A 26001-nucleotide genomic window follows, 5' to 3' on the forward strand; every position below is an offset into this window, starting at 1 on the left:
GGAGAAAGAACAGAGTTGGGTATGTACCGGCAGCAACGAGTATCAACAGACAGAGGTGTCCTTTAGGGATCTTCTCAGTATTGATAGAGATTAACCTTCAAACTGAATGAGATTTGTGACAACACCGCCAAGAACAGTTAATCCCCATGGATCCCTGAACTCCTCCTCTGATGTAGGCTTCAGAATTATTTCACTGGCCCTTGAGAGCAAGTTTGCTCTCATTTGGAATCCTCAAACTGACTAATAAAATAAGATATAAAACAGAAATGTTTTCAGCCTCCTTTCCAAGATGAGTCTCAGTGTCTTTGGAGTCTTGTCTCCATCCCCCACATCATCTACTCTTCCATCCCAGCAAAGCAAAAGAGAATTGAGCCTGAGTTACTTTTTAAAGTAAACCTTAATTACATGTGTTTTATATTTGTTCCAAGTCTGTGCTGCTACAAGGACACATTCAAGTATAATGAATCATAAGCAAGAAGGAAAGAAACTGCTCTAGTCACATAAAAAAAAAAAAGAAAGAAAATCAATATATGAGGAGCAGAGAACGAGGATAGTTTGCAATAATGACATTGTGGCTCATTGCATTTTAGTTAATGTTGCAAAGTAAGAAATCTGTGAAAAGAAATAACAACATGTAAGGAGACAATGAACAAAATGTGCTTTTGCTCATTTGTTGTGACAAGGATAGCTTCATTTAAATAATTCATGATAATGCTTCGCAGTGTGCTACTGAATGCACAATGTGTGCTCTGCAAAAATAACAAGGCTTAGTAATATGGGACTTGAATCTAATTCTCTGCTCTGAAATTTTTGATAAGAAGTAGAAAGAAGCTGCCAAAATTGTGATGAAATGACTGGGGAAGCAGCTTGGAAAGGTGGCTTAGAGAGGGCCCAGTGGATTTGGCAGAGGTCCTTGCCTCCTAGGTGGCATCCCCTCGTCTTGTCTGATGGCTTTACAAACACCCTCTGGCAGGTAAGGGTCTTGTTAGGTGGGTTTCCACATGGAAGCCAGTGTTGCACGGAATAATGACTGGGATTGGGGTGTATAGAAAATGCAGAACTATGTGTCAGAGCCTTAAGTAAATGCGAGAGCAAAGCTGGGTGTGGGTGTAGAGATAATAGGGGGTGACTGAAGGGGTTTTTTTTTCAAGATTTAAAAATAATTTGTCTATTCTGATTCATAAATAGTTAAGTGGATTCATATAAGCATAAAAAATTAGAAGCTTACACTTAGGTGGTGCAATTATGGGTGATTGGTATTTTCCTTTTTTTGGCTTATGCACATTTTTTAATACTTCTACAAAAGCCTGTTTTACTATTGGATGACAAAAAAGACCCAAGGCTTTCGCACAAGCCGTCCCCTCCAAGTGGACCACATATTCTCCAAGTCTTGGCTTGTCTTTCTCCTATACATCCTTCAGATTCCAGCCTAAATGTCAAGTCCTCAGGGAGGACTTCCCTGATGCCCTGGACAAGGTGAGGACCCTGTTACCTTTCCTGTGCCACTTAGCACAACCATAGCTATTTCCTTAATATCTTTTGGGTTGGCCAAGCCTGCCCTTGGGTTGTGGAACATATAGGATAATGCATGTATATGAACTTGACATTGCTATATGAGTGCAGTATAACGTCCCTTGTGTGATTCTTATTATTATATGACTTGCAACCAGTGAAGCAATATGGTCCCCAGGGAGGAGAAAGAAACTTCCTCTGGAAGCAGTATGGTAGATCCAAGTCACATGGCTAGTAAAAAGCTATTTGTGCAACAGTAGAGTTAACCATATAAGGTGACATTAGTGGGATTGTAGGGTGATCTTTCTGGGGTACTGCCAGAGTCCCTCACCTTCCCAGCAGGCTGACCATACCTGCCCCCAAAACACTTCCTTGTAGGAGGCTGCTGTCACTCACTGAGCCTTACCTACCTAGCGCCATCTCATATCCTCTGCCACCACCTGTGTCCTTACCTTGATGTGCACTGTAGTATAACCTAAGCACTATTTTTGTGTTTCCATTCTTGCCGACCCTCAAACCTAATCCTTTTTTGGATTTCCTTACCATTTTAAAATCTTTCCCTTTCACTGGACTGTAAGCCCCATAAGAAAAAGGCATGGTGGCTGTCTTGTTTGCTGCTCTGTTCCCAGCACCCTGGTGTGGTGCTTGTAACTTAGCAGAGGGTAAATAGATAAGTGTAAATTAGAATAAATAATGAAAAAAAAGTTGGAAAAAAGAATAGAACATAATAAATTTTTCCTGTTCATTATAACAAATTACCACCAATTTCGTGGCTTAAAGCAGTACAAATGCATGCTCTGAGTTCTGGAGATCACAAGTCTGAAATCAGTTTCACTGGGCTACAGTCAAGGTGTTGGCAGGGCTCTTTTGTTCTGGAAGCTCTGAAAGGAGAATTTGTTCCCTTGCCTTTTTCAGGTTCTAGTGGCTGTCTGAATTCCTTGGTTCATGTCCCCTATATCTTCAAAGGCAGAAGCATAGGATCTTCAAATCTCACCATCTCCCCCACTGTCACTTCATCTTCTCTTCCGACTCTGATGTCTCCTGCATCCCTTAAAAGGACCACTGCAATTATCTCGAGTCCCAGTGATGCAGGATAATCCATGACAAATCCTTGATCACATCTGCAAAGTCCCTTTACCATACGAGATAACATTCCTGGGTTCCAGGGTTAGAACGTGGGCATATTTGCAGGCCATCATTCAATCTACCACACTGCTCGTTCGTCTGTGACATGCGATACACCCCCAGATATTTATGGTGGTGCTATGTTTTACTGTCAAATATCCAGTGAGATGCATGGACATACCCCATTTCCCATTTTAAGACAAGTTTTAGTCTACTAAAATAGGAACTTCAGAGGGCAGGGGTCTTTTATACTCTGTTTAGTGTTCAATCCTATGCACCCAGAACTATGCATGGCACACAGTAGATGCTCAGTAAGTATTTGTTGAATGTTGGGTAAATAGACTTTAGCTTTTGGTATTCATCCTTGATTTCCCCTTCTTTGGGTGAAATAAAATCAGTTCCTATTTGGCAGTCCATGTGGTTCTATGGGAGCTGACTCCATCCCTGACTCCAAAAAGCACATGATCAAGGTTAATTCAATATCCATGGATCAATCCCATGGTCACAGCAATTGGCAGAAGTGGGCATGGACCCAAACTAGTCCAATGAGAGTGAAACCAACAACATTTTTTCCTCCTGGACACAAGTGAGGAACCATAATAATGAAGCCATGTTGGCTGAAGGTGAAGCCAAGGGGAGGAAAGAAACAAGTTGGTTTTACTATTGGACCTCTGGATGGAGCTTCAGCTGCTCTGGATTTTTCCAGATTATATGAGAATAAAATATTTCCTTTATTATTTGTGTCAAGTTTCAGGTTACCTACAATGACACATTCTAAAACCATTAAGAAGTATCACAAGTGAAAGATGAAAAACCTGTAGCACCTGAACAAACAACTTTGTTTTGTTAATTGAGAATAGAAGGGACTTCCTGTTGTGGCTCCGTGGGTTAAGAACCCACCTAGTATGAGGATGTGGGTTCAATCCATGGCCCCACTCAGTGGCTAAGGATCCGGTGTTACTGCCAGCTGTGGTACAGGCTGCAGATGTGGTTTGGATCTGGCATTGCTGTGGCTGTGCTGCAGGCCAGAAGCTGCAGCTCTGATTTGACCCCTATCCTGGAAGCTTCCATATGTTGCAGGTGTGGCACTAAAAAGGAAAAAAAGAGAGAGAGAGAGTAGAAGGCACAGGACACTCTTATGGTCTGTGTTCCTGTCTCTAAGAAGGAGTAGATGAGTGGTGGAAAAAGCCTTGGGGCTTTTGGGTCACCTAGGACTTGTTCCTTGCCCTTGGCTGTGTACCAAATCACCTTGGGAACTTAGTAAAAACAGCTTCTCACATTCCCCATGGTGTGTTGAGCCAAAATGTCTTGGGTGAGATTCATGGTTTGTGTTTTTACAAACTTCAAGTGTCTCTGATGGGCTCACCCTTCTTAACACTGGTGAACTTGACTTCTCATTGGTAGAAGAGGCAGCCTAGCAGATCCTGATGCTGATGCAAAAGTCAAGTACAAAGTGTTGAATACATGTATGGTGTCCTTAGGACAGTGTATAGCCCTATTTGAAGCCCTGAATTAATTAAATACTCAGACTCTGTAGGAGGGCCTGAAAGTTTCTCTCCTATGTGTAAAGACATCAGTTTGACTGCTAAACGCTTTGTGTTTTTCCAAATCTACCTGGTTCTCAGCTAGATTCTGGAGAGCTGATATGACCAGAGAAGTGACAATTAGATAAATAAACTATTATGGACCATCTTAAAACCTCTTTTTCTTCCTTGTCTTTTTTCTTTTTCTTTTTTGCCTTTTCTGGGGTCACTCCCGCAGCATAGGGAAGTTCCCAGGCTAGGGGTCTAATCTGAGTTGTAGACACCGGCCTACACCAGAGCCACAGTAACACGGCATCCGAGCTGCGTCTGCGACCTACACCACAGCTCACAGCAACGCTGGATCCTTAACCCACCGAGCAAGGCCAGGGATCGAACCCGCAACCTCATGGTTCCTAATCGGATTTGTTAACCACTGCACCACGATGGGAACTCCTCACTTTTCTTAAATAAGGAAAACCAGGGCAGCTTCAGGGTTAGTGAATTTAAGAACTCAGTGTCAGCGAAGGCCAAGGATTTTTTCTCTTTCCCCTTTGTCTGCTCAGTAGGTTGCTTTGGTCTTCAAGCTTGCCCCCTGGGGTGGTTCCCAGATGACTGCCTCTCTGAGTAGAGATCATGGGCAATAAGGCAGAACTTTCCTCAAGTTCCTTTTTAAGTCCCTTTGAGGAGGATGAAAACTCTCCTAGAAACCCTAGCAGCCACTCTCTTGTGTTCCCTTGGGCAGAATTCATATCCCCACGCCCTTTCCTAAACCTGATGGAATGACCATGATTCTGGCCAACTCTGACTCACTCTTGGGGGGACAGGGTGACCAGCCACCCCTGAAGCACATGATACCGGGGGAGAAAAGGACTTTGTCAGGAAGATGAAGAGGAAGTAAGGAATGGCGTGGGCAGGCGGGTGATGGTCAGTGTCTGGGCCACTAAACAGGAACTAACACAAGAAGAGGAAGGATCTCCCGCTACCCAAGCTTCTGATCTACCCAACCTTACTGACGTCTGCCCTTTCTCTTTCCTTCAGATGAAGCACTTATCTCAGTTATTGCTCCCTTTACCCTTGTGATACTATTCAAGGGTATTTCTTAAATGGATGAAACTGGTTTTAATATCTGGTGGTGCAACTCTTACTATCTCTTCTCTTTAAATTTTTCGCAGCCATTGTAGTCCATTTTCTCTTCCACATTAGCTTTAGTATTCATTTTTCAAAATCCATAAGAAAATCCTATGTAGAGATCTGTACTGGAACTGAATAATTCAATGCTAAAGATTAACTTGGAGAGAACTGGCATCTTTAAACATAGCACATCTACTTATCCAGGGTTTTTTTTTTTTCCCTGCTATCCTTTAATACAAATTTCCAATTTCCTCATAAGGGTCTTGCGCTTACCTTTTTAGCTTGATGCAACACATATAGGAAGCAGCGCTGAGAGAAAGGAGAGAGAGGGCAAGCTCTGGTAACATTGTTTGAATCTGAGGATCTAGCCCAGCCTAAAGCTGGACAAATCTTAAGTCAATAAATTCGCTTTTTGTTTTAGGCTGATTTGGTTTCCATTTCTGTAATTTGCACTTGAAAGCCTTCTGATGATGACATCAAAAGAATATATAGAGATGGCAGGAGGGAAGGTGACAGACATTCACTGAGCACCTACTGTGTAAGAGCATCCTCCTCCTGTTTCTAAGATGCTCGAGCCTGTTTAGGCCTCACGGGAAGCCACGTCCATTCTTCTTCTGCCATCAACCCTCCTAGAAATTTCCTAAAGAGATTTTTAAATACAGAATAGAAACAATGGTCTCTTAAAATCTTGTCTCCATTTTCCAATGAATTATCTGTGGATTCGCCTCTTCCCACAAGAGGGTAAAAAAAGACGACCTGGTAGATCTGGAGGTGAACATCACGTCCTCTGTAAATGGCTGGTAGTGTATCACCGGGGCTGCTACATTTGGGAAGTTGTGAATGAAACAACCTTAAGAGGTGCCAGTCACACAGATGACAGTGCAAAATAGCACCCCCTGGAGGTATGCCACATGGCACCCCTTGGGTATTATTACTATGCATAATTCCTTTTGGAATTGCTTTATAGAAGTCTTAAATTAATGAAAAGTTTTGAATGAAGCCAAGTATTAGTAATATCCTGTATTCTAAAACTCGTAACATCTGGAAAAGTACCTTCCTCCTAGAGAGCTACCAAAGGAATTTTTTTGATTATCCTTTAGTTATCATTGTAAGTAGGAGCATTTCATACATCTTCATACAATCAGCAGGCACTTACCGAATGGCTACAGTGTACCTGGTATTGCTGTAAGTGCTCAGAACAGAAAAATTTACCAGAAAAATCCCTGCCCTCAAGTAGCCCCCTTGGAGTGAACCAGGCAGACAGTAAAAAACTAAGCGTGACCGCATATAGCATAATGGCAGGTGGAGCTACGTGCTCTAAAGAGAAGTGAAACATTACAAAGGGAGAGTGGCATCACTTACAAAATGGGAACTGAGAACCTCAAGTGCAGGGGCTTTGCCTAATGTAAGCCAATGACCTTCCCACCACCCGCTCTCCCCCTGGCCCCACCCCCACCCAGTAACACAGCTTTGGGGTTTAGTTTCTCCTTTCCATTTATTTATTTATTTATTGGACTGCGGCATATGGAGTTCCCAGGCTAGGGGTTGAATCAGGAGCTGTAGCTGCCAGCCTACACTACAGCCACAGCAACACCAGATCCGAGCCATGTCTGTAACCTACACCACAGCTCACAACACCGAATCCTTAACCCACTGAGCGAGGCCAGGGATTGAACCTACGTCCTCATGGATACTAGTCAGGTTCTTTACCACTGAGCCACAACAGGAACTCCTCTTCTTTCCATTTAAACTCAAAGATTTTCTTTCTGAGCCTCATCCACGCCCTACATCCCCCACCCCTGCCAACAACAAATGCTAGGATTTCATGTGGTTGCCCACAGCCATCTGATCTATGTGAAAGGACCGAAAGATGTCTAGAATATGGGCTGAGGGGAGGGAAGAGTCAGGCTGACCCATCTTTCTAGGCCTGTCTTGGTTATCTAGAAAACACTGTGTCCCGGAATATGGCCCCTCCTGTCCACCACCTCCACACAGAAATATCCTCCTTTCAAACTTAGCGTGATGTAGCTGCTCCGCATTAAACTCAGTCTAGAAGGATGTTGTCAGTGAAAAATGTGTGCGCCAGATTTCCTCACTGATTACAACTGAGTCGCCCCAGGGCTGCTTGGGAAGACTGGGTGGGTGGACTGAAACGAGAACAGGGGTGTTCGCTTTTAAATGTATATTGGTTGGTACATTTTTCTGCCTTCCAACCCCATTTCCAGGTGACTGATGGAGATGAGTGACCAGAGCTAACCCTTGACTGGTCATGATCTCCCTCACCTTCTCCACACACACACACACACACACACACACACTCCATCTCTTGGGAATGCGGTTACATGAGTCATGAATGCTGCCCCACCCACCACGAAAAGCTACAGGTTTGAACAGCTCCGGCCCCAGAATGAAAGGCCTTTTTTGTAGGAGGCATTACCTGCCTCTGAACAGAAGCAATTTGAAACCGGTCCCACCAGTGTGACTAGGAGACTGAGCCAGACTTCTCAGAGGTTTCTCCAAGTGTGACAGACACAAACAGCCCAGTTTCCTTTAAGGAGTCACAGGAAAGGTCAGCCTAGTCAAGGGGCGGGGGAACAACACCCCTGGAAATCGTCAGACATGCGGGCATAGAGGCATAATACTTTGGAGGAAATGCCATGAGAATGGTTTGGGAAAATTATGGGGGTGAAAAAAAAAAGAGCAGGAAAGGCTTCCTGGGGAGGTGACATTTAAGTTGAGGGAGAACTTGCCAGAGGGAAGATGTAAGAAGGTGAACCTTTGAAAAATGTCTTAAATATCATAAAACTATATTTAAGAAATCTTCTAAAATCTTAACAATATGGAATTATTATTAGGACAGAAAAATCTTAAATATGTCTTAAATATCATAAAACTACATTTGAGAAATCTTCTAAAATCTTAACAATATGGAGTTATTAGGACAGAAAAATCTTAAATATTTTAATATATCTCGTAGACATTAAGTGGAAACTTTCAATGAAAACCGTGACAACACATTTCTGACCAATCCTGCAATAGCCTGTTTAAGTTTGATAACTGCCTGAATTAAAAGAAAGTCATACAGAAATTATGAAACAAAGCATCTAAAACAATGGCTTCCCCTCCTTGAAAACAGGTATTGCACAAATACAGCTGAACTTACATACAAGGACTTCAGCCATTAAAATAATGCTAAATTCTCTCATTTATTCACAAACTTATTCACAGTCATGGGGGAAGAGGGACTGTAGGAGTAAATATATAATTCAGAAGGAACAATTAATAGTTAAAAGTGTTTTGGAGTTCCCACTGTGGCACATCAGGATTGGCTGCATCTCTGCATTGGCAGGACGCAGGTTTGATCCCCAGCCTGGCAGAGTGGGTTAAAAGATCTGATATTGCTGCAGCTGTGGCATAGGTTGCAATTTTAGCTCAGATCTGATCCCTGGCCAGGGAACTCCGTATGCTGTAGGCAGCCAGGAGCCAAGATGTGGAAACACTCCAAATTTCCATCAACCAATGAATGGGTAAATAAAATATGGCATACCCATACTACGGAATATTATTCAGCAATAAAAAGGAAAGTATTGATACATGCTATAAAATAGATGAAACTTGAGAACATTATAATGCATGAAAGTAGCCATTCATAAAAGGCCACATATTGTATGAAAAGTCCATTTATATGAAAAGTCCTGAATATGCAAATTTATAGAGAAAGTTGCACAGGGCTGGGGGGTGGGATGGGGATGATTGCTAATGGATGGGGGGCTTCTCTTGTGGGCAATGAAAATAAACCTAGATTGTAATGATGATTGCACAATTCTATGAATGTACAAAAACCACTGAATTGTGCCCTTTAAATGGGTGAATTTTATTGTATGTGAATTATATCGCAATAAAGACGCTTTTAAAATTTATTGCACTGGGAGTTCCCATTGTGGCTCAGCAGGTCAGGAACCCAACTAGTACCTATGAGGATGCAGGTCCAATCCCTGGCCTTACTCAGTGGGTTAAAGATCTGATGTTGCTGCAAATTGCAGCATAGGTTGCTGATATGGCTTGGATCCAGTGTTGCTGTGGCTGCTGCTTAGGCTGGCAGCTGCATCTCCGAATAGACCCCCTAGCCCAAAACTTCTGTATGCCACAGGTGTGGCCATAAAAAGAAAAAAAAATAGGAAAAAAGATAAAATTTATTGCATTAACTTTAGGCTAAAAATGAAAATGAGTTGGGCTTTTAGATTTAATTAAAATCTAGATAGCTCAAATTGGATTTAGACCATCTGCACGGCAGTGTCTTCAGATGTCAGTAAGAGGGAAGAATTGGCTGACCAGAAAAGCTGGGGAGGAAGGAGAAGAAGAAAGACTTCATCCAAACTTTAGGGGAATGAGCTGATTGATATTCAGCAACAAAAACCATCACTGCAAATTAAAGATCCTGGTTTCAGGATACCAAACCCAGAGACCAGAAATTGACATACAACTTCCCCTGAAATCAGTAGCCCGGAACATGTAATAACAGTTTTACAGAACCATGAAATACATACACCTCTGCAGAAACACAGCTCTGTCAAACAAAGCAAAGTAATATCACTGAACAGGATAGTTTCATATTGTTTTTCCATAGAAAGAAGAATTCAGGTACCAGACAATGGATGGATGCAGTTTCCAGGCGGGGAGAAATGTCCAGCCTAATGTTACTGAGCCTCAAAATACACCACAAGATCACTAATGCCCTCCAGTGGTCACAACTAAAATTGCTCAGTTTGTGATACATGAGACTAGAACCTGATGGATCTCGGCGTTTGGTCTGCTATTTCTCATCTTGAAAGCTGCAAACTTGGAGTACAACCTAGCCAATGACTATCATAAACATTTTTCTGCTTCTCCCCAGATTTTTAAGCACTGAATGAAGAGTCTCTTTGTGGCCTGTCTTTGCAGCCTTTTTCAATGCAGCCTGACGATCTCTCCTTCCAGTGGCTAGGTGACTCCATCAGAGACAATCCAGCATGAGCCCATGGATGCAAAAGAAAGCTGCCAATGGAGAAGGTAAGATGAAATGGCTGACCCAAAGAGATAGGCAGGGCGAGGTGTAAGAAAGAGTGGGAGGCAGGTACTGTAAACTAAAATTAGCCAGTTCGGTCTTAGGCAACATTCACATGCTTTTTGGTAACTACCTAAGAAGTCTGAAGGTCAGCCTGTTCTCCCAATCTCACCACCAGGTTCTAGTGAAAGTGACACCAAATGATGCTCTACCTGGAGGTTCACTGAATGAACTTTAGTAAATAAGCCCAAAGTACCTTATACAGTCTCTTCTGTAGCTTTGACAAAATCCAAGCTCTCTGCCCTTAGGGCAAAATGTTCAGTCAGTTGAGGAAAGACAATGTTCCAGAAACAGGATTCTGTTCTTATTAACATGCCTCAGGCTACCAGAAATCTCCTGGTCCGACAAGGCCATTTATTTGGAGGTGAAACCTGGGAAACCATCCTTTATAAGTGCCTACCAGCCTGGCTGGATTCTTCAACCAGGTCCAGGCACGCTAGGGGGCTCTCTGGAATATTTTGCTTAGGCCACATATCTGAATACCTTTAATTTCACCAAAGACAGGCCATTTCTAGCATTCATCTGGCAAGTTAACCAGCCACTAGTTGTTCTGATAATAACTAATATCTGACATTTGCTAATTAGCAAAGTATCTGGTAATAACTTAGACATTTTGACCTTTCCAGCACAGTGCCAGCTAACCTCCCCTAGAGAACTAACTCCTGATCAGAACACTAGTTGTCCCTGGATGTAATTTCAACTAACACTTTCACATGTCATGCCAGCCATGTAAATTTTAGTTTACAGTACCTGCCTCTCACTCTTTCTTATACCTCGCCCTGCCCAATCTCTTTGGTTCAGCCATTTCATCTTTCCTTCTCCAGTATTTGAAAGTAAATTACAGACATAATAGGATGCAGGGGAATAAGAACCAGGACTTACTGGCATTCGGTGCCCACTGCCATACAAGTCTTGCCCACATTCCTAAATGTTGCTGTCTTTGTCATTTTTCAAATTTTTTTGGATCAATTCATTCATGTAACAAACACTTCAGAGTATCTACCTGTGTATCATATATTTACCTGAAGTGTCTTTTCTGTCTGATAGTTCTAAGGAGAATTAAATATACTGAGAGAATGTTAAACATTCACTGCTACATTTGAGCAAGGTGTTGAAGAATGCATAGGAGTTTACCAGGAAGGCCAGGGAGGCCAAGACCTGAACTGGCAATTCAGTTGCTGCTGCTTCCATGTATTCTGGGTTCAGAGGTGGTGGCCACATGCGTCTGAGCCCTGGGTGTCTCAGGGCCAGTGATGTATTTTTAATGTAATAAATCTCTATGGAGCATCTCAACAACAACAACAAAATCATGGCTAAAGCTATTTATAACTTTTTGCAAAAACTAAACATCCCACTATGGTATGAAGGCTCCATTTCACCCTCAAAGAGGTAGAAGCACTAGAAAAGATTGTTTATAAACCTTAGAATAGCAGTTCCTTTGTTTTTCTCTAAGGAGAAAAAAAAAAACTCTTAAAGGTTGTATGAACATTTTATGATACTTTGTTTTCTTTAAGATAATGACATTATTAGGCTACATTTACCTTAACTGTGATTTGCTGCATCGTAAGAAAATCGTGCATAAGAATTCTTGACGTTGCTTATTGGTCCAGAGGTCAAACCAATGACTTATAAGAGCAACTCTTTCCTGAAAAAGCTGTAAGGGGGAGAGGGGGGAGATGAAATTGTCCTTTGTAGTTCAATATATTGTTAGTTGCTAAGCAATCTGTAGGCAACCTAACAACCTCACAGCTAATATTTGTATTGCACGTTACAGTTCACAAAGCACTTTCACATATGCAGGAAGGGTCTCTCCCTTCGGCTTAAACTGCTTTTATCCAGGGATGCAGACGAGCCCAGGCTTGCTGGGTGGGCCGATGGGAAAGCCTGGTGGGGCTATAATTACAGGGGGGCCCCACAAGGAAATGAATCCTCTCTCTTGTTTCTACCTAAGCTGACAACGTGGCCTAGGGAAACAGATCCCAAACATTGCATCTTGAAAACACGCACAACCTACTTGTTTAATTGTGAAAAACAGAGCCAGCTGAGGTAGGTATGATTTTTACCATCCCGCAGCCGTTGTCTTCTTAGCACCCACCAAAATGAGAGTAAATCTTACCGAATAGCCATTTTTAGGAGAGTCTCCAGGAAAGACATACACTAGGACCAGCAACCCCCCAAAAACAAGATTTCAGTCCAGCTTGGCTCCAATGGCATATATAAACTCACTGTCTTCATTACCAGTCAGACTTTGGTCCCAGCCTGTCTGGGATCCTTCCCCTGTGAATGGGCCTGAACCATACACGAGCTCTGAGGACCAGGTAGCCTTCTCCATAAAGGTCTGGCAGAGCTGCCTGGACACTCAGTGAATGCTTCCCACATTGCCTTTCAAAGGAGGGTGGCCCCAGACCCCAGTGAACTATGCAGGTGGCACAGGAGGGAAGAGAGAATTAAAAAAACACACTCTTCACACCACAGCACCTCTCCACAGCAACACTCTCCATACCAAACCACCACCCAAAGCACCTTCTCTTGTCTCCTCCCTCTTACAGCAACCAGGGTGTGTCCTGGAGGTTTCTATTTTGTCTCCAGAAGTGTAGACAGAGCAAAAGTGAAGGCCCTTCCATAAGACTGGAGGTGTGGACTGAGGTGAGAAGAGATTGTCTTTGGAGCAGGTAGCTGTAGGTTTATTTTTGTTTAAAGGGAGTCAAAAACGAAGTTCTTTGCAAGCATTTATTTTAAATAGGGCAACATGAGACCCAGTATATCACGGTAAAATTCACCTTGTTTTATTCTAGAGCATGTGACTCACCTGTCGATTTAATGACTTGTTGCTAAAAGGTGTCCATGCACTGAACCTTGTGTGGAAGCTCTCCATTTCCAGGCTTTCCCTGGGGGAAGGCCCAGCTGACATCTCAGCAAGTTATTCTCTTCCAGTCCTAGAAACTAGAGGTTCATTTCAATAGATGTTTAATTAAGATCACTAGAACATCAGTATATTAATGTTGTCATTATAGGTATAATAGAATTAGAGCAATTCATTTATATAGGTAAATAGACAGATAGGAAGCAATATATGTAAATAGATATAATTAGAGCAATTCATATATATCTATAGATATACCTATCCTATATCTATATCTATATATCCATATAAATATACACAGGGAGGAGTTCCCGTCGTGGCGTAGTGGAAACAAATCCAACTAGGAACCATGAGGTTGCAGGTTCAATCCCTGGCCTCGCCCAGTGGGTTAAGGATCCGGCACTGCTGTGAGCTGTGGTGTAGGTCGCAGATGCGGCTCAGATCTGATGTTGCTGTGGCTGTGGTGTAGGCCAGCGGCAACAACTCCGATTAGACCCCTAGCCTGGGAATCTCTATATGCCGAGGATGCAGCTCTAAAAGGCCAAAAGACAAAACAAACAAACAAACAAAAACATACACAGGGAGTTCATTACAATTGTTCTCTCCTTAACTACTTGCACTCAAATGTGAATCCAAACCAGAGCGTTTTTGTTTTTTTTTGTTTTTTTTTTTTTACTTTGCTGGGAAAATGACTCAGAAATTGGAATGATTCTTTATCAGCCATGAATACTGACATTCCCTTTCTGTGGGAATCTGAGGGGCTCAAAGAGGGCACCCTGATTGCCCAGCTTTTGAGGACATAAGTCAAAGAGGATGTAGAGGAAAAAACAGGCTAATATATTAATGATCTATTGCATAGCAAATTGCCTCCAAATTTAACAGCTCAAAACAACAGATGTTTATCCTTATCTCAAAGTTCCTGAGGGTCAGGAATCCGGGCATGACCCAGTGGGGTACAGAACCGTTGGTCTTGTCTCCTAGTGCTGCCACTACCAAATCCCACGGGCTGGGTGGCCTGAACAACAGAGATTTGTGTTCTCACAGCTCTGGAGGCTGAAAGTCCAAGATCAACATGCCATCAGAGCTGTTTCGGCCGAGGCCTCTCTTCCTGTTTTGCAGACAGCAGCCTTTCTGCTCTGTTCTCACAAGGCCTTCTTTCTGAGCCCACGTAGATCCAGGGTAGGGTTATGCTCTGGTAGCTCTTCCTCTTCTTATAAGGACACCAGTCATATTGGATTAAGACCCCTGACCTTACAACCTCATTTAACTTTTATTACCTCTTTATAGACTCTATCTCCAGTTATGTGGTGGGTTTCTTGCCTTTTCGGGAGGTTTAAGGTCTTCTGCCAGCATTCAGCAGATGTTCTGTGTGAATTGTTCTACCTGTAGGTTTTTGTTTTTGTTTTTTAATGTGTTTGGGGGAGAGAGTGGGCACCATGTCTTATTCCTCTGCCATTTGATCCCAATCCTAGACTCCATCTCCAAATATAGTCCCATTGGGGGCTAGGTCTTCAACATGTCAATTTGGGGAGGAGGAGGCATGGTTTGGTCTATATAAGGTACCTCTGTTTCAAGGTCTCCCATAGGCTGCAATCAAGAGTTGGCCAGATTTGGTTGTGATGATTGTTGTATATCTATAAATGTAATAAAATTCATTAAGTAATTAAAAAAAAAAAAAAAGAGTTGGCCAGGACCTTGGTCTCACCGGAAGGATTTGAAGCTCATTCATGTAGTTGTGGCCAGGATTCACTCTTGGCTAGAAAGGCCTCAGTTCTCACTGGCTATTGGCTAAAGGTCTGCTTTGCCTTCCTTGGCACATGGGCTTCTCCTTAGGGTAGTTCACATGGCAGCTGGCTTCCATCAGAGTAAGCAAATGAAAAAGCAAGAGAGGACACACAAGAGGGAAGCCAAGTCTCTTTGTAACCTAACCTCAGAAGTGGTAACCCATCACTTTTGCTCTATTCTATTGGGTAAAATCAAGTGCTAAGTCAGCCCACAATCAAGGGGAGATGATTATACAAGAGCACAAACAGTAACACAATCTACCACAGTTCACCCTTTGGATCAGTTCCCTTCCTTTCTTGCATGCAGAACACATTCATCCACTCCCTAAAGCAGACAACCCCAAAGTTCCATCTCATCAGTATTTTTAGCTTAGTTTCCAGGAGACAGAAATGTTTCATAATAATATCAAGAGACCCAGATATACCTGTTTTTGATCTAGAGATCTCTGAACTAAAAAGATAGTTACCTGGTGCTAGCCCCGACACACAATATATATAGTGGTAGAACACGAAAAGGGTAGCTACAATAAATATTCCCATTTGTAAAATAATTCATCCACGGTAATTCTGAGATCCTGCTGTAGAAGGCTGAGGCCCAATTATCATTTTTAGTTTCAAACAATCACATTCTCTTTTAGACCATGTAGGTGATTCCTTTGATAATATCACTATCTCAATATCTATCTCAAGTTCTTTATTTGATTCCAGACAGAGTTATCTGCCACAATCGTTGAGAGACTTGTCACTCTTTTTATCTTTCTAAATTTAATTGCAGGTGCTTGGAGCCTATCAGACTTTCCTAAGGAAGAGCCAAACCCTAAGTCTCCCTCTCTTGAGCTATTTTCCCAACTATGAAATACTATCTTATTCCATACAGAGATCCTAACAATGATATTATAGCCAAACTCTTGACTTGATCCTTACTACTAGGCAGAGTTTTAAGCAGCCTTTGTTGTTCAAAGGGCTCCTCTGTTGCTTCTTTACTAGTTGAACATGTGAATCAGTTACATCTCCCAAGCTTGCAAATACCTGAGTTTCTTGGTTGTCTCTAAATTCTTTTTCATTCCTGCTTGCCAACCAGCCAAATATTTTCTGAGCTTCTTTAATTCTTGTAGTACCTTGGCAAATGCAGCCAATAGTAATAGATTCATCCTAATACTTAATAGTCATTTTCTAACTCTTTGCATAAAGTACAAGCTCATTAGGCATATATCATACCCTTTAAACTATTCTAGATTATAGTTTTACAAATGTTTTTGGCAACATGGATTGCTAACTAAGTCTCCAATAACAATTTCATGCTGCCAGACTGAATGTTAATGGAACATATTATGGAATATTTTGATGTTAATATGGTAGCACCCTACTCCTGGAGCCAATATTTGTATCTACCAAACATTTAAGGAAGAAAAAAACATTAAAATTACTCTAGAGAATAGAAAAAGTGGAAATTATTTCCAAGTCCTTCTATGAAGTCAGTATAAACTTAAATACCAAAATTCATCAAGGACCTTACAAGAGAGGAATATTATAGTGTTATTACCATAAATAAAGATGCAAAATTCCTAATCAAAATATTAGAACACCAAAACAACAGTATATAAAAAATTAATACATCACCACCAAATTGGATTTATTCTTAGAATGTAAATTTTGTTTGATATTACAAAATCAATGCACTGCTCATCATTAATAAAGGAGAAAACCAAATGAAAATCTCAGTAGATACAAAAAGTGATTTGATAAGCTTCAACTCCCATTCATAACAACAACAACAAAAATCTTAGCAACCTAGAAGAAACTTCCTAATCCAAATTAGGACATATTACAAGAAACTGACAAACATTAAACTTAGTAGTAAAATGTTGAAACTTCCCCTATAATTGCCACTACCATCTTTATTCAATATTGGATTTCTGTCCAATGTAATAAAGCAAGATTAATTACAGTAATTGAAAAGGAAAGTCTGTCATTATTTATTAGTGGTATAATTGTATGTGGAAAATATGAAAGAATTTAAAGACAAATTGTCAGATTTAATGCATAAGCTGAGAAAGGTTGCTATATACAAGGTCAGCATAAAAAAATCTGTATTTCTGTATACTAACAACAATTTTTACCAACTATATATCATTTATAATAACTTCTTAAAATCAGAAGTACAGAAATTCCACACAGAATACCAAAAAATTTATCAAGAGAAATTTCTAAAGATCTAGGTAAGAGTATACATCTGTGTAGATGTTGGTTCTATCAAATTAATCTATTACCGAATACAGTCTAAATCAAAACTCAGCAGGGTGAGGTGTGTGTAGATGTGTTTGACAGACTAATGATGAAATGTGCATGAAAATGCAAAGGGTCAATAATAGCAAAGACAATTTTAAAAGGAATAAAGTGGTAAGACTCTACATGATACCAGGACTTATTTATTATAAAGTTAGTGTAAATAGAGTATGAGATATTAGTATAAGAAGACAAACCAGTAAGTCCAAAAACAGACTTACCCACATATGGACACTTGATTTATAACCCTAGCGGAGCTCAGAACAGTGGAGAAAGGAGAATTCTAGTCAGTGTCACATGGTGTAAAAACATCATTTACATTTGAGCCCAATTGGCCCTCAGAATCATAAGAAATAATAAAAAACTATTGTTTTAAACCACAATTTTGACTCAATTTTGGAGTGGTGTGTTATTCAACAATAAAAACTGATAGAAAAATTGGTACCTGGAAGTGGCGTATTGCCAAAACATAACTTAAAGCATACAGCAATGATGTTGAAAAACAGTAGCAAGAGATTTGTGGATATAGCTTTTGTTTAATAGAATGAATTATAATTAGATACACAGAAAGCCCACAAAGTTGTCCAGAAGATCGTTCTGGTGTTAACATAACCAGCTTGAAATAAAAGAGAAAATAGTCTCTGAGCCTCCAAATTTCTCTTGGCCAGAAGCAGGCTGAGAAGGCTTTGCAGCAACAACCACAGATCATTTCTTATTGAAAAGGATAGGTGGTCAGAAGACAGAGCCAAGAGTCAGGGCAAAGCCAAGAGAAGCTGAGAGTGGACTAGGAGACCACTCCCAAGGAGTAGACGTGGCCCATAATCAGGGAATAATCAGGGCAACTGGCCTGGTTGAATTTGGAATTGCTCTCTGTTAGCAACTGTTATGTCCCTTCTGTTTCTCAACTTTGTGAATAGGAAAGACTGCTCCTTTTCGTGTTTCACCAGTGCAATCTGGGTGTCTGGGAGACAGCTAAATTCACAGCACTCCAGATAAAGAGGAGCCACACACAAGGAGCCTCCCTTGCAACTGGGCCTGCTACAGATCACAAGAGACTGGATTCTAGCCTGATACCATATTGGATGAGACCCTGGTGTCTTGGGATGGTGTAAATATATTCTGCTTGTGAAAGGCATGTGAACTATTCCCAGAGGGTGGAATGTGGTATATTGTCTGTACATATGGCAAGGAATAATTGCTCCCATCCCAGTTCTCACATCAAGAAGTGGAGTGAGTCTCACTGCCCTTGCTCCCCATGAATCCGCACTAACACTGCCTTCTTTTAACCAAAAGGATGTTGTGGAAGTGATGATATCTGACTTCTGGTCCTGGGCCCTAGGACTTGAAGTTCTTCTTTTTGCTCTCTTGGGATCTAGTTGCCATGTAAATAAGCTTGGACTAGATTACTGAATGAGGAGAGACCACATAGAAAGACAGAGTTTGAACAAGTCCCTAGCGGTTTCAGCCATCCCAGTCAAAGCATCAGATGTGTGAATGAAGCCATCTTGGGTATTCCAGTTCCACCTAAGCTCCAGTTTCTCAAAGTTGAACATATGTATACACTTGACCCAACAGAGAAACATGCACATGTGGACCAAAAATAGCCACAAGAATATTCATAGCTGAGTTGGAGGGCTCCAAACTGGAAACAACCCAAGCATCCATCAACAGTTGAATGGATAAAAAAATATTGTCATACATTCATGCCATAGACTGCTATAGATCCACAAACAGGCTGTTGCAAACTACAGCAACAAACAGTACACTCAAATCACACACATAAGACATTAAGTGAAAGAAGCTAGAAACAAAATAACACATTTTGTATGCTTTCATTTCTACAAAGTTCTGCACTATAGTGTTAGAAGTCAGGATAGCGGTTCTCTTTGCGGAGTAAAGAGAAGGTAATGACCAGAAGGGATATGAGAGGTGATCTGGTGGTGGGAGTCTGGGTAAGCTACTTCATAATTTGTTGAGTACTACAATTACAACTTGCGTGTGTTTCTATATCTTCTATTTCAATTAAGATTTTTTTTAGGGCCACACCCATGGAGTACGTAAATTCCTAAGATAGGGGTCCAATCTGAGTTACAGCTGCTGACCTAAGCCACAGCCACAACAATGCCAGATCTGAGCCATGTCTGTGACCTACACTGCAGCTCAGGCAATTCCAGATCCTTAACCCACTGAGTGGGGCCAGGGATCAAACCTGTGTCCTCATGTATACTAGTTGGGTTTGTTACGGCTGAGCCACAATGGGAACTCCTCAATTAAAATGTTTTAAAATAATAATATCAAAAACTATGAAGTACCTAGGCAAAAAACAAAAGTACAACTTTATAAATGTAATTAGAAGACTTTGGTGAAAAACATTTTAAAAGCCTAAATAAATGGAGATGTGTTTGATTCATGTATTATAGATTCAGAAAAGTGAAGAGATGAATTCTCTCAAATTGATCTACAGATTCCATGCAATCTCAAAATAATCTCAAAGAGATATTGTATGTGCATGAGGTGTGCAACTTTAAAAGCTGATTCTAAAATATTTATGGAAATTGAAAGGGTTAAAGTAGTCCAGACAGTGTGGAAGAGCAAGGGAGAGACATGTGTTTCTAGATATCAAGACTTATTATGGGGGGGGAATGGGACTTTGGAATTAACATATACACACTACTATATATATATATAGATAGATAGATGGATAGATAAACAACAACTTACTATATAGCACAAGGAACTATATTCAATGTTTTGTAGTAATCTACAATGGAAAAGAACCTGAATATATATATTTCATATATATATATATGACTGAATCACATTGCTGTACACTTGAAACTAACACAATTTTGTAAATCAACTATACTTTTAAAAAACCAAGAATATACTGTATAGCACAGGAAATTACAACTATTACCTTGAAATGACTTTTATTGGAGTATAATCTATATAACTACTGAATCGCTATGCTATACACCTGAAACTAATATAATATTGTAAATCAACCATAATTCAATAAAAAATTAATATAAAAAAGACATTACAAAGCTGCAGAAATAAGATGACATGATTTTAGCATAGAGACAATCAGGGAAGCAGAAGAGAAAGTGCAAAATAGATTCATGTACACATGGGCACTTCTTAGGTGACAAATCAAAGAGGAAGAGGGAGATTGTTTCATTTATAGAAAGCAGAGTGTCTATTTTAAAAAGAGAAAAGCAGTTGGACTCCTTTCTTACACTGTAACACACACACATCAGTATCTGGAGGCTTTTTATATATAAAATCAATTACACATGGTTTGTGAATGCCCAGAAGACAAAATTAGGAACAATGGATGAGGTCAGAGAGATGGATTTTGGCTCAATCTAAGTGGTGAAAGAATCACTCCAGCAGCATTAGCTGTCCCAGGAGGTTATGTCCATTACAGAAGACATTAAAACGCAAATTGCGTGCTTCTCAGTGAAATTCTAGCTGAGATTCAAGCATCCATCAGAAACGCTGAAGTTTCTAAGCAACGCTCTGTTGCTATAAATTCCAAGAAGAGAGGAAACAATGTGAATTTCTTCAGCCTGGAGTAGCTGAAGAAACTTTATGGGCAAGTCAGAGGAATCTGAGGACGGTGCCTCTGTTCTTATTACACTTCGATGAGACAGAAGCACATTCAAAAAGTGAGTATCTTGGAAAGGCACGCAGACAGGAACAGTTTTAGAAATATCTCAGAAGGGCAGCATGACATGGTGGGCACCAAATCTGGATTCCCGCTCCAAATCCCTCTGATTGAAACTTTACCAGTAATTTCATCTCTGAGCCTCAGTTTCCTTGTGTGTGAAGCAAGGCAGTGATGTGTCTTGGCCAACTACAGCACAATAATGCATTGTTCGGATGAAAACCTCACGGCAGTATGGAAAATTAAATACCTCCCTCTGAATCAACATTAAGTCAAAACAAATCCTTAGTTTCATAAGATGCCCAGCTGTTGTTATGTGAAATCTCCTCAAGGGCCAACATAAGGGATTTTTATTTAGCAAGTTCTCAAAATTATTATTATCCCCTGTGGTAAGGGGTTATGGAGTTACAAAATGAGGAGAACATTAAAGAAAGAATAGTTGCTATCTTTGCTGGTGGGTTTAACCATGCGAGTACAGTACATCATATATAGACATAAATACAGCAGCCATGGATAGAATTTTCCACAGGGTTATATTCATTCTCTTAGAGGAGTATCTTACTTTACTGACTAGTTATTTGACCTAGGGAGAGATGGCATGCTGCCAATCACTATTTCTTTAAATGGAAGGATTTCTTTTCATGGTCTAGCATTTTAAATCCCTCCCAATAGGAGCTCCCTAAGATAGTGTTGGTATTTCCCAGAAAAACAGGATTCGTGGTTAACTATTCCTGGGAAAAGATTGAACAAAATTACAACTCTTTCTTTTGTGTAGGATGTTTTGGCAATTTAGTATGTTGATGTTCACACTCCCTCTCCAAGAGGAAGGCATCGTATGCAGCAGTTCCCTTGTTCGTTGCTGTAGAAGCCTATCATGATGTGCATTGGTTGTCTGATGTGGGCATCACAGTGGTTATATAATGCTGTGTCATAAACAGTCCCAAAACTTAGTTGCTTAAACGACATGACATTTATTCTCTCACCGTTTCTGTGAGTCAGGGGTCAGGCATGGCTTAACTAAGTCCTCTGGCTCAGGGTCTATCACAATCCAAGTGTCCACTGGGGTTTTGGTCATCCCAAAGCTGGACTGGACAAGGATCCACTTCCAAGCTTGCGATGTTGGCAAGATTCAGTTCAGCACAGACTGTTGGAATGAGGGCCTCAGTTCCTTGCAGGCTGTTGGCTGGAGGCTTCCCTCCCGTGTGGGCTTCTCCACATCTTAGCTCACAGAATGGTAGCTGGCTTCCACCCAAGTGAGCAAGCAAGAGGGCAAGAGAGGGCAGGCAAGACGAAGCTAGCTAACAAACCTCAGCAGTAATACACCATCTCTTTTTGATTAGTCGGAGCAGGGGTCAGCAAACATGGCCAGCAGGCCACATTTGGCCCACTGCCCATTTTTGTAAATTGTTTATGGGAAGACAGCTAATCTCATTTATTTACAAATTGTCTGTGGTTGATTTTATAGTACAAAAGCAGAATTGAGTCTCTGGAAGGGAAAACATGTGGCCCCAAAGCCAAAAATATTTACTGCCTGGCCTTTTACAGAAAAAGTTTGGCAACCCTTGCATTAGAAACAAGTCCAGCCCACACTGAAGGGGAAGAGATTCATAAGGGCATGAAAACCAGGAAGCTGGGGTCATTGGGAGCCTGCCAACAGGTAGGACCTTGGCAGGTACTTGCTGAGTGAATAAATGAGTAATTGTTCACATCTACCAATTTTCTAAACTCAAGGCCTGAAAGAAAAGTTGGTAGCTAAGAAAAGGCCAAACTCCTTCTCTGATTATTAGGATTTGACAGCTGCATCACAACTGATAATAATTTATCAACCGATGTGATCTCTTTATCAGTAATTTATTATGTCCTATGAGTTAGATGGTAAAAATAAGATTAAAATTGAATTCATGGAGTTCCCGTCATGGAACAGCAGAAACGAATCTGACTAGGAACCACGAGGTTTTGTGGGTTCGATCCCTGGCCTCACTCAGTGGGTTAAGGATCCGGTGTTGCCGTGAGCTGTGGTGTAGGTCGAAGACGCAGCTCAGATCTGGCGTTGCTGTGGCTCTGGCGTAGGCTGGCAGCTGTAGCTCTGATTAGACCCCTAGCCTGGGAACCTCCATATGCCATGGGTGTGTCCCTAAAAAAAGACAAAAGACAAAAAAATTGAATTCATATGTAGATCAGACAGATTATTCTTTCATGACATCAGCAAACTGGAACAAAGTGTAGTTATTTGAGATGAGATTTCACTCTAGGGCAAGAATACTTATGGTGAATTAAGTTTACAATATGGCAGTTACAATGTCTTCTAATACTAAAGGAGACTCAAAATCTAAGTGTACAGCATCAAATTTTCTCATCCATTTTTTGTCTTTTCTTGGTGTCTTTTCTCCAAGTCCAAATGCTATACCACAAAGTTCTTCCTTGACACTTAGGATCTCTCTCGTTCTTATGAAAAGTAGTGTGTCAGTCTTGGGAGAGAAAATTCCTGCTGCTGCTTCACTTACAGCCCAGTTTTCCACTGAATTTAAAGTCCCATTGTGGCTCAGAGGTAATGAATCCAACTAGTATCCATGAAGATGTGGGTTCAATCCCTGGCCTCGCTCAGTGGGTTAAGGATCTGGTGTTGCCTCGAGCTGAGATGTAGGTCACAGACGTGGCTTGGATATGGTGTTGCTGTGGCGTAGGCTGGCAGCTGTAGCTCTGATGTGACCCCTGGTCTGGGAATTTTCATATGCCACAGTTGTGGCCCTAAAAAGCCAAAAAAAGAAAAAGAAAATAAAGTCCAGCATGGGTGACACATTCTGTAAAACAAGGGCTCAAATATTTCTCAAGTTTGGTGCAAAAAGGGAATAAAATAGGAGACCTCAACCTGTGGTGCTTCTCATGTGTCACTGGAGCCAACACATTAAGTAGCAAATTCGAAGTGTGGAGGGGGACTTGTAATAAATGCTATATTTGACATCCTAAAGTTTTTTGAGTAGCTACTCTGACTGGCACTGTGTTCGTAAGTCATTCTTCCCATACACGAGGTCCTTTATGTCTCACATTCACCCTGGGAGTTTGCAGCAGAGAAGAACAGGGTAAAGAAAACCATCCAAGGTCACACAGATAGTAACTGGCTATCAAGTTTAAAAATTATACTGGATTGTTCCTCAAGTGTCAGTGAGACTTGAATTGGGTAAAGGACTGCGATGGGTTCATTTGGAAAAACAATTTCTATTCCATGACTGACTATTCTTTACATCTGACATGCTAATGAGCAACTTGGCAACTGACACTGGCACCTCCCTGCTTAGGGGAAAAGGGGCGGTGCACCTGGTATGTGACGGCTGATGCCAGATGAAGGGGTGAGAGGGCTGGGCAACTGCCGGTCCAGACAGAGAGAGAAATCATCCCTGGGACAAATCCGAACCATGTTGTCATTAACTGTGTTTCCGCAGGTGATTGGCTACCCAGCGGGAGGAATGTACATTAGTTTGCACCACTGTCCTAGACACTGACTTGGAGTGGAAACTGGAAACAAACACTGTTCTCGGCCACAAAGGTATCTACATTTGAGCACTTCTACAGTGCACACCCTAAGTTGTACAATGATTCATTTACTTTCTTACCTAAAATTTAATTCCTTAAATATGCCTCCTCTGAAGTTGTATGGTTCTAAAGACTGCATAAAAATAGAGTACAGGAAAAGTGAGAGTAGGGAAAAAATAGAAATATAGACAACTTCAGTTAAATATCATATATTCAGGGCACATGAAAATATGACATTTTAAACATAAACTTGGGGAGTTCCCATCACGGCTCAGCAGTAATGATCCCAACTAGTATCCATGAGGACTCAAGATCCATCACTGGCTTTGCTCAGTGGATTAAGGATTCAGCGTTGCTGTGGCTGTGGCATAGGCTGGCAGCTGTAGCTCCAATTTGACCCCCAGCCTGGGAACCTCCATATGCCACGGGGTGCAGCCCTAAAAAAACAAAAATAAATAAATAAAAATAAACATAAACTGGTATATAACTTTTATTAAATGCACACATAAATAATAAATAAAGTAATAGCATGCTTTGAGGAAATCTGCCCTATGAATAGCACAGGAGGGGAAAGCAAATACCATACCTGTGAGACCAAATTGGGTGTAATCAAATGCTGGATTTGTTCACTGATACATTTACAGCTATAAAATTAAAATTATAACAAGAAGCAACTATACCATTTAAATTCAATCAAGAAAAACAACCAATTATTTATTGTTCTAAAACTTTCAAGTCCCAAGCCCTACTTTCTTTCATGGAAATAACTTTTTTTAGAGCATGATTTTTGAGCTTCCTGAGGTGCACAAATGTCAAGATGGGCCTGAAAACTTATGCATGGGTTGTGCTGCACTCAAATAAATGTGACTTCCTGATGATCTATTCTCATACATGGCAAGATTTATTAACAAGCAGAGTATGAGTACTTTTAAAAGGATATTTATAAACACTGTGATTTTAAGTGTAAGATTTGATCATATATAATCTTATTCATCAAATCTTAGCATATTTTTTAGAGGTCTAATTGGAGCCGAATCCTTAACCCATTGAGTGGGGCCAGGGATCGAACCCGCAACCTCATGGTTCCCAGTCGGATTCATTTCCGCTGCGCCACGTTGGGAACTCCTTAGCATATTAAGAGCTTTGCATTCTAACCACGACCTGCATTTGCAGTAGTCTTTGTATTTCTCCCCACCCCCATCCTGCTCCCCACCTTTCAGGCTCCCCAGTAGGAAGAGGGTGAACACTAGCAGGAGCCAGTTCGGAATCCTACGAAAATCAGTGCTTTGTTTCTATCTCAAATGAGTGCTGTGCAGGAGATAAGAGTTTGCTGGCCACTGCCCAATTCGAACCTGACCCCAGACAGGGATAGTTTTGTTTTTCCCAAGCGCCACTTCAGGGCACAGGTTTTCCAAGGTCACCGAGGAGATGCCCGGCGAGGGCGCTGCTGAGGGTCTTCCCCAGGCCGCAAG

The 26001-nt window shown here is 41.1% G+C and overlaps 1 protein-coding gene and 1 long non-coding RNA gene across 7 annotated transcripts in view; one reads left to right on the forward strand and one right to left on the reverse strand.

Annotated features, from left to right (window-relative positions):
• ECT2L (epithelial cell transforming 2 like) overlaps positions 1-26001 on the reverse strand; it is a 79739-nt gene that overhangs the window by 53578 nt on the left and 160 nt on the right. For 4 of the 6 annotated variants that reach the window (XR_014845391.1, XM_085025030.1, XM_021087372.2 and 1 more), the window contains exons 2-3: positions 13205-13338; positions 11937-12049 (exon numbers count right to left, since the gene is read on the reverse strand). Coding sequence is in view for 5 of the 6 variants with exons in the window: in XM_085025030.1 (XP_084881156.1) it covers positions 11937-12049; positions 13205-13306 (215 nt within the window). In the remaining variant the exon portion in view is untranslated. Of the gene's footprint in view, positions 1-11936; positions 12050-13204; positions 13339-21981; positions 22241-26001 lie in introns of those variants that run through there. The other 2 variants (XM_085025004.1, XM_085025025.1) reach the window with 2 other exon arrangements.
• Positions 837-25884, forward strand: LOC146405981 (uncharacterized). Its single transcript, XR_014845452.1, has 3 exons — positions 837-973; positions 24439-24542; positions 25750-25884. It is a non-coding gene; the product is annotated as an uncharacterized LOC146405981 (long non-coding RNA).

This window comes from Sus scrofa, chromosome 1, assembly GCF_054392235.1.
Source record: "Sus scrofa isolate SSC_HxYL_T2T_F1_AM1 chromosome 1, Sscrofa_HxYL_maternal_Yorkshire_Landrace_v2.0, whole genome shotgun sequence".
Classification (NCBI taxonomy): Eukaryota; Metazoa; Chordata; class Mammalia; order Artiodactyla; family Suidae; genus Sus; species Sus scrofa.